Source organism: Schistocerca americana, chromosome 1 (genome assembly GCF_021461395.2).
Source record: "Schistocerca americana isolate TAMUIC-IGC-003095 chromosome 1, iqSchAmer2.1, whole genome shotgun sequence".
NCBI classification, from domain to species: Eukaryota; Metazoa; Arthropoda; class Insecta; order Orthoptera; family Acrididae; genus Schistocerca; species Schistocerca americana.
Window position 1 is genome coordinate 131,483,817 of NC_060119.1, and position 9,722 is coordinate 131,493,538.

General features: G+C 43.9%; 1 protein-coding gene across 1 annotated transcript; it reads left to right on the forward strand.

Annotated features, from left to right (window-relative positions):
• The first annotated feature begins 4,758 nt into the window (after positions 1-4,758).
• Positions 4,759-9,215, forward strand: LOC124605989 (cuticle protein 67-like). Its single transcript, XM_047137988.1, has 2 exons — positions 4,759-4,815; positions 8,718-9,215. The coding sequence occupies exons 1-2, from the start codon at positions 4,759-4,761 to the stop codon at positions 9,213-9,215; spliced, it is 555 nt and encodes a 184-aa protein (XP_046993944.1).
• The last annotated feature ends 507 nt before the right edge of the window (positions 9,216-9,722 follow it).

Genomic DNA, 9,722 nt, shown 5'->3' on the forward strand with positions numbered 1-9,722 from the left:
GTCTACTCTGGGGGCCTTGTTTCGACTCAGGTCTTTCAGTGCTCTGTCAAACTCTTCACGCAGTATCGTATCTCCCATTTCATCTTCATCTACATCCTCTTCCATTTCCATAATATTGTCCTCAAGTACATCGCCCTTGTATAGACCCTCTATATACTCCTTCCACCTTTCTGCTTTCCCTTCTTTGCTTAGAACTGGGTTTCCATCTGAGCTCTTGATATTCATACAAGTCGTTCTCTAATCTCCAAAGGTCTCTTTAATTTTCCTGTAGGCAGTATCTGTCTTACCCCTAGTGAGATAAGCCTCTACATCCTTACATTTGTCCTCTAGCCATCCCTGCTTAGCCATTTTGCACTTCCTGTCGATCTCATTTTTGAGACGTTTGTATTTCTTTTTGCCTGCTTCATTTACTGCATTTTTATATTTTCTCCTTTCATCAATTAAATTCAATATTTCTTCTGTTACCCAAGGATTTCTACTAGCCCTCGTCTTTTTACCTACTTGATCCTCTGCTGCCTTCACTACTTCATCCCTCAAAGCTACCCATTCTTCTTCTACTGTATTACTTTCCCCCATTCCTGTCAATTGTTCCCTTATGCTCTCCCTGAAACTCTGTACAATCTCTGGTTCTTTCAGTTTATCCAGGTCCAATCTCCTTAAATTCCCACCTTTTTGCAGTTTCTTCAGTTTTAATCTACAGGTCATAACGAATAGATTGTGGTCAGAGTCCACATCTGCCCATGGAAATGTCTTACAATTTAAAACCTGGTTCCTAAATCTCTGTCTTACCATTATATAATCTATCTGATACCTTTTAGTATCTCCAGGGTTCTTCCATGTATACAATCTTCTTTCATGATTCTTAAACCAAGTGTTAGCTATGATTATGTTGTGCTCTGTGCAAAATTCTACCAGGCGGCTTCCTCTTTCATTTCTTAGCCCCAGTCCATATTCACCTATTACGTTTCCTTCTCTCCCTTTTCCTACACTCGAATTCCAGTCACCCATGACTATTAAATTTTCGTCTCCCTTCACTATCTGAATAATTTCTTTTCTTTCATCATACATTTCTTCAATTTCTTCGTCATCTGCAGAGCTAGTTGGCATATAAACTTGTACTACTGTAGTAGGTGTGGGCTTCGTATCTATCTTGGCCACAATAATGCGTTCAGTATGCTGTTTGTAGTAGCTTACCCGCATACCTATTTTGCTATTCATTATTAAACCTACTCCTGCTTTACCCCTATTTGATTTTGTGTTTATAACCCTGTAGTCACCTTACCAGAAGTCTTGTTCCTCCTGGCACCGAACTTCACTAGTTCCCACTATATATAACTTTAACCTATCCATTTCCCTTTTTAAATTTTCTAACCTACCTGGCCGATTAAGGGATCTGACATTCCACGCTCCGATTCGTAGTACGCCAGTTTTCTTTCTCCTGATAACGACATCCTCTTGAGTAGTCCCCGCCCGGAGATCCGAATGGGGGACTATTTTACCTCCGGAATATTTTACCCAAGAGGACGCCATCATCATTCAATCATACAGTAAAGCTGCATGCCCTCGGGAAAAATTACGGCTGTAGTTTCCCCTTGCTTTCAGCCGTTCGCAGTACCAGCACAGCAACGCCGTTTTGGTTATTGTTACAAGGCCAGTCAATCATCCAGACTGTTGCCCTTGCAACTAGTGAAAAGGCTGCTGCCCCTCTTTAGGAACCACACGTTTGTCTGGCCTCTCAACAGATACCCCTCCGTCTGTATCGCTGAGGCACGTAAGCCTCCCCACCAACGGCAAGGTCCATGGTTAATGGGGGGGTCAATACAGGTATTCTTTTAAATTTTTCGGTATTACCAGTGGCGTTCAATAAGTAATGCAACACATCTTTTCTCTGAAAGCAAGTTGGTTTTATTCAGGAGTCCAGTTCCCCCACTCTTTTGGCTACAAAATCTTATTTTTCAACACAAGCTCCGTTCAATGCGACGACCTCAAGCCACATTACTGGGAGGGCGCGTATGCCTGCATGGTACTACTCTACTGATCGACATCGGAGCAAACTTCTTGCAGCAGCAATAACCTCCCCGTCACCCACCTACTGCTTCCTGAGGAATACATCCTTCTTTGGGACAAACGGATGGAAGCTTTTTATGGCCTGTTAGGCGTCGAGGAAGCCAGCGGACACACACCTTTGAGTAACCCAGCTGATGGACGAGTGTGTCGGCACTACCAATAGAGACGTCCAGTTGTGCAGCGAGGTTTTTGATTGTGATCCGTCGATCACCTCGACTGAGAGTGTCCGCACGTTCCCACATTCGAGAAGTCACGGCTTTGTGAGGTCGGACGGCACACCGGAGGTCGGACAGGTTTCCGCCATCTTCTTGTGATGACGACGACTCACCGTGCTTTTGTTCACTTCCAGGTCGGCGTAGACATTCTGCAGGTGACTACGAATATCTGCGATGCTCTAGTATTGCACCATAAGAATCGCAATGACAGTTCTCTGCTTGGAACCCACCTCCATTACAGACGTAATACTGAAGTCTACGTATAGCGCCGCCACGAAACTATAGGGGCTGAAGCATGAGTATTCCACGCTGTCCCAAAAGAAATTCCACAGTTCTTCACACGAAACTGCCCGAGAAAGAAAAGTGTTGCATTAATTATTGAAAGCGCCCCGCATACGAACATAGGTGATGATTAAAAAAATGAGCGGTGCTCGATATGGAGTGGAGATGTGCGTTGGAAATTACTGGAATCTGCACTCCAATTCACATGTCGATAGTTTCAATTGGAAGGTAGCGTTGACAGTATGCCAGAACACGGTTTTTCGAAACTCCTTCACCAAAGAGGACTAAGTAAATATTCCTGAAATCCAATCAAGAACAACTGCCAAAATGAGAAACATAGAAGTACACATCCTCAATGTAGCAAAGCAGCTTAAATCCCTTAATAAAGGCAAGACCTCCGGTCCTCTCAGAGTATGCTGATGAAATAGTTCCATTTTTAGCAATTATATACAACCACTCGCTCACAGAAAGATCCGTACCTAAAGACTGGAAAACTGCTCAAGTCACACCAATACCCAAAAATGGAAGTAGGAATAATCGGCTGAGTAACAGGCCTATATCACTAACGTCGATTTGCAGTAGGGTTTTGGAATATATACTGTACTCGAACATTATGAAGTACCTCGAAGAAAACGATTTATTGACGCATAGTCAGCACGGATTCAGAAAATATCATTCTTGTGAAACACAACTAGATCTTTATACTCATGAAGTAATAAGTGCTATCGACAGGGGATGTCAAATTGATTCCATATTTTTAGATTTCCAGAAGGCTTTCGACACCGTTCCTCACAAGCTTCTTCTAACCAAACAGCGTGCCTACGGAATATCGTCTCAGTTGTGCGACTGGATTCGTGATTTCCTGTCACAAAGGTCACAGTTCGTAGCAATAGACGGAAAGTCATCGAGTAAAACAGAAGTAATATCCGGCATTCCCCAAGGAAGTGTTATAGGCCCTTTATTGTTCCTGATCTATATTAACGACATAGGAGACAATCTGAGTAGCCGTCTTAGGTTGTTTGCAGACGACGCTGTCTTTTACAGTCTTGTAAAGTCATCAGATGATCAAAACGACTTGCAAAATGATTTAGATAAGATATCTGTATGGTGCGAAAAGTATTAATTAACCCTGAATAAATAAAAGTGTGACTACGGTGGCAGGTTCGAATCCTGCCTCGGGCATGGATGTGTGTGATGTCCTTAGGTTAGTTAGGTTTAAGTAGTTCTAAGTTCTAGGGGACTGATGACCTCAGATGTTAAGTCCCATAGTGCTCAGAGCCATTTGAACCATTTGAATAAAAGTGTGAAGTTATTCACATGAGTACTAAAAGAAATCAGCTAAATTTGGACTACGCGATAAGCCACACAAATCTGAGAGCTGTAAATTCAGCTAAATACTTAGGGATTACAATTACAAATAACCTAAATCGGAACGATCACATACATAATATTGTGGGTAGAGCAAACCAAAGACTGCGATTCACTGGCTGAACACTTAGAAGGTGCAACAGATCTATTAAAGAGACTGCTTACACCACGCTTGTCCGCCCTATTCTGGAGTATTGCTGTGCGGCGTGGGATCCGCATCAGGTGGGACTGACGGATGACATCGAAAAAGTACAAAGAAGGGCAGCTCGTTTTGTATTATCGTGAATTAGGGGAGATAGTGTCACAGACATGATATGTGGATTGTAGTGGCAATCATTAAAACAAAGGCGTTTGTCGTTGCGACGGGGTCTTCTTATGAAATTTCAATCACCAGTTTTCTGTTGGCACCCACCTACATAGGGAGAAATGATCATCGCGATAAAATAAGAGAAATCACGGCTCGCAAAGAAATATTTAAGTGCTCGTTTTTTCCCGCGTGCTGTTCGAGAGAGGAACGGTAGAGAGACGGCTTGAAGGTGGTTCCTTTAACCCTGTGCCAAGCACTTTATTGTGAACAGCAGAGTAATTGCGTAGATGTAGATGTAGAAGGCCGAGAATAGGAGAGACTAGGGATCACGCCCATCATTTGCTAGGTATCAGTGTCTCAGCGTGTATTGGGTCTAGTTTAGGGGCAGCAAGTGCTCGGGGCGGTGCTGGGAGGTGGGGCGCGGCGGAGGCACGTGCGTGCCCACGAGGTGAGCCGCGGCTGGACCTTGCGCACGGCAGGTGACGAAACAGCCAGGCGCGGCCAGACGTATATAAACGCATGGCGGGCGCGCTCCTCTCCAGATTCGCTCTGACCACCACTCACACCATGTACAAGGTAAGAGCGCCGTAGCACCACCAGTGGGCTCACGCCGAACCTCGTATTGGGCTCTGCTGCTGGCGGCAACGACTACTTTGTTTGGGAAAGCTGCACTGCTTCTTGTGTCTCGTGGATCGGGCAGCTGATACTTGCGCTTTGCGCTCTTTTTGAAGCATCCCACCAGCTCACTTTGGATCAGTGTATTTACAATAGGGGCTCGTCATCCTACTGAAGCCATTTAGTCGACACATGATTGAAATACATGACCTCAGTGTCACGTACGCCACCAAAGTGGACCACTCTGCTAACAAACTGGCTCTTTGTCCACTTAAGATTATGAGAGTTGCTGTAGGGCACTTACTATGAAGAGTTATCCCTGCATGGAACATCTCACGCTAGATATCGACTGAAGAGACACGTCGTGAAGCCATCCAGCGCGTTTCTATCATTTATTTTTGTCAACAATTCACTTACTATCCTGTACTATCCTCCTCATCTCACAGAAGAAATTTATCGTCCTCAGTGATTGGTACTTCAATCTCTGCCTTCCCGTTCCGTTTTTACGCTCCTGCTCTCTTACTACCACGGAAGTTCTGTCCTAATCTCTTACCACGTGTCATTTCGCCCTGTCTCTTCTTCTTGTCAATGTTTTCCATACACTTCTTACCTCCCCACTTATCTGTCAGTCCACCTTATTTTCAATATCCTTCTATACTACCACATCTGAAACGATTCTATAATCTGCTTTTGTGGTTTCCCTCCAGTCACTTTCATACAATCCTGTGCCCCAGAAATCCGGCGTTTGATACTACTAGACTTCTTCTGGCTATAAATGCCGTCTTTGTCTGCACTAGTCTGCTTTTCATGTCGTCACTTCGACCGTCGCATGTTCTTTTTTTTACTTCTAAGATACCAGGACTCCATCAGTTTCGTGGTCCCCAGCTCTGATCTTAAGTTTATGGCTGATCTCATTTCTGCTACTGCTCGTCTTTCTCCTGTTTACTTTCAATCCATAATCCGTGCTCAGTAGATCATTGGATTATATCCTTGGAAGCGTATCTCCTCCTCTTAGAATTACATCTCTTGCAGTGACTATAACTATTTGTTGAATACATCCATTTGGTGATCTCCTTTGAGACGAGGCTTTGACTAGGCCAAAACGATGAACCGCCATTTTAACTGAAACACTATTTATTAATGAAGAATGAAATTTTATGACAAATACAAAAATACATCCTAGTACTGTGTGTCACACTTCAACTTTGAAAATTAACAGAGTAGAAAGGAGCTGAAATTACGTCCTAACCATGCAGTGGCCTACACAGAAGAGTCGCGTTTGACCTCTTTCTTTATTGTCCTTTTTGAAAGGCATTACTGGCGCAAGCGATAAACTTTACATCTTACATTCATAACCCGTACAACAATCAGTAAATGTAGCATTACATTCTGAAATTCCTCCTCGCTTTCATTGAGGATAGCAGTGTCATCGGTGCATATCATCTTTGATATTCTTTCACAATGAATTTTAATTGATCTCCTGAAGCTATATTTTATTTTCGTTGTTGTTTCTTCGATGTACAGCTCGAAAAGTGAGAAGGAAAATGTGCATCCCTGTCTCATTCGAGCACTTTGTTCTTGGTCTCCCATTCCTATAGTTCCTACTTGGTTCTAACACATATAGTACGTTACCCATCTGTCATATAGCTTACACCTACTTCAGTATTTCCGCTGTTTCCCATAGTCAGCTCAGGCACATGGTGATACACTTACTTCCATACGGACATAACCATTCGTTCTCTCACTTATTTCCATTTCAGTTGATATTCTGTCTCTAGCGATTTCCTTTGTTAACGACTCCCGGATATTATGACATTCTTGTCCATGTGATTTACTGTGAAACAGTCCTATAAGTTAATTTCTTCCCCGGCTAAGTTCGTTTCGATACTTGCTTCCCATCATTTGGTTTGTCTCGTGAACATAAACGGGAAGAGGTATTACAGATTACAATATCCTCATCTTCATCTCAGAGGATAGCAGAGTGGACTTCTACATTTAAATACTGCAGTTGCCATTGCGAGAATACCATTATCATCATTTTGTTATGAAGACAAAGCTACATTTATGCTTCCACATTTCATAAAATCACAGGCGCGCTCATGCCACGCAAATGAAAGAACAGAGACTATATCTCAATGTATCAGTATAAATCCAAGATACTTCATGAATATCGGTCGCAAAAGTGGGTGTTCACACTGATAAATAGAAATTATGAAGGCAAATGGCGGACAGGTCTTTTCCTTCCTTCCTGCATGAATTTACAGAAATCATTCGATGAAACATTCTAATTAAAATTTGGAATACTTTCGATCCAGTATGATTGCACTGGTCTATGTTTTAACAATAACGACTGTCGATACATTTCATGAATTTAATTTTGTATGTTGGGGTTGGGTATTGTACATGTGAGTCACATGGCTGGCTACGTATTTATCTGTGCACGGTGTCGGTTTCTCTCCGTTTACAACATACTTATCGGAAAGAGATTTGCGACTACTGAGTGGTACTAAAATTATCCATGAGCTTCCACAGTCTCAGTCGCATAGTGTAGCGATTTTGTTGACAATCCAAAAAAAAAAATGGTTCAAATGGCTCTGAGCACTATGGGACTTAACATCTATAGTCATCAGTCCCCTAGAACTTAGAACTACTTAAACCTAACTAACCTAAGGACATCACACAACACCCAGTCATCACGAGGCAGAGAAAATCCCTGATCCCGCCGGGAATCGAACCCGGGAACCCGGGCGTGGGAAGCGAGAACGCTACCGCACAACCACGAGCTGCGGACTTGACAATCCACAATAACATTTTAAACAGTAATACTTATTCCTATGTCCACATCTTGCTGGCCATGTGTATCCATTATTATGGCTTATTTTTCAGATGCTATTTTTTATTTACCTATCTTCCAGTTTGTTTATGTTCTGCGAAGCCGTGGATTGTGTGTAATTTGGGCATAATAGGAAAAGCGAAACAGGCGCGCCTCGCCTCCAACATTTACAAAAAAGACTATGAAAAATACCAATTCATTCCGTTATTGCTGTGATGATGAATTTATTACAGGATATAAACATATTAAAGCAATAAAAATCGTAAGAAAATTTAATATGTTTATTTTTCAGTCTCAGTTGTACTTTTTTTTCAGTATGTCTAGTTTCGATCTCTCTGGTTCATCTTCAGATTTGCATAGTTGCATCAGCAACCTGTCGTGTCTATATCGGAACTTCTACATCAGAATAAATACCTTTGGCCATCCATCTTACCTGATGAAGCGTAGAACTGCATTATGTGGTGCTCTGACAAGACCAAAATAGTTACTGTGACACCTTGCCACATCGTTAAATCAGACACTCAAAAACTGTGAAAGGAAACTTTTAATGAAAGTATTGTACTTAATAGGACTACCATGTTCAGTCAAAAGTATACGTCTACTTAGGTGCGATTTAGGTCGAAAGAGGGTACGGCTGGCGCTTGCTTTCTCCTCCCTCTGCCTGTCTCTGGGTCACCGACATGTCACATCAAGCAACCATTCTGTTAGTTCATTCATATAAAATGCATAAGGTAATCAGCTAGCGTACATCACGCAAGGAACCAATTTGTCACGCAGAAGTAATATTTTGCGAAATTAATGGTTATCCATTTACTTGTATTTTCTTGTGTCGAGAGGAAGCCCTTTCTCTTTATTCTATTGATCCGAAATTCACGCAGCTCCTTGTGACGTGTAGTGGCACCAACCGAAGTTAGACAATAGGCATAAATTTAGGTAAATTTAAAGTAGCAGTCTGCAGTGTTGACCAAGTAACAATTTTGCTGACTGTATTGTGTACCTGGACAAACGGTGACTGTCCCGTCCCTTACAGCTCGCAATCTTCGCCGCCGTGCTGGCCGTGGCCCGCGCTGGCTACCTGGCCGCCCCCGCCGCCGTCTCCTACGCCGCCCCCGCCTACGCCGCCCCCGCCTACGCCGCCCCCGCCTACGCCGCCTACGGCGCCCACGCCGTCGCCCCCGCGGCCATCACCTCCCAGCACTCCAACATCCTGAGGAGCTTCGGCAACCTGGGACAGGTGTCCACCTACTCCAAGACCATCGACACGCCCTACTCCAGCGTCAGCAAGTCTGACGTGCGCGTCAGCAACGACGCCGTCGCCCACGTGGCCGCCCCCGTCGCCTACGCCGCCCCCGCCGTCGTCAAGGCTGCCGCTCCCGTGGCCTACGCCGCCCCCGCCGCCTACGCCGCCCCCGCCGTCGTCAAGGCCGCCGCCCCCGCCGTCGGTCTGCTGGGAGTCGCCTACTCTGCCGCCCCCGCCGTCGCCCACATGACCTACAGCAACGGTTTGGGTCTCGCCTACGCCTGGTAATCTGACCTCACTTCCTGGCATTCCGATGTGTCATGATGTGATGAATCAGAGCACTATATTTATTTGTAATTTATTGTAAAATAAATTATAGCATTTTTAAAACGTGTGTTGTCCTTTTCCAACTTCCATTCCCAACACATACGCCATAACAGTAGCCACTGATTGCGAGGAACTTATCCGTTTTTTTAGTTGTGATGTGGCCTTTAACAGTTTCATTATGTACTGGTTATCAGACATTAATACAAGTTAAATCGCCAGATCCTCGTATCTGGGAAACATTTAAGCTCACGGGAAAGTAAGCAAAGTAGAAGAAACTTACACTTAAAGTGCCAGAAGTCCAGAGTTAGTCATAGCATGCAATCAACGTGTTATACACTCCATACACCACGGTAACAGAAAACACAGAAAAAAAGGCAAAGACTGTAGCGCACAGTCCAAGACCAGTCCACTAGCCTGATTCCAAGTAGACTTCAGACTTCCTTTGCCACGCCATTAGAATGGGGGGGT

Excerpts from the sequence above, each read along its gene's own strand:
- LOC124605989 (XM_047137988.1), top strand. The coding sequence starts at position 4,759 with ATGGCGGGCGCGCTCCTCTCCAGATTCGCTCTGACCACCACTCACACC. Across the intron at positions 4,816-8,717 it reads CCACTCACACCATGTACAAG|CTCGCAATCTTCGCCGCCGT; the intron begins GTAAGAGCGCCG and ends CGTCCCTTACAG.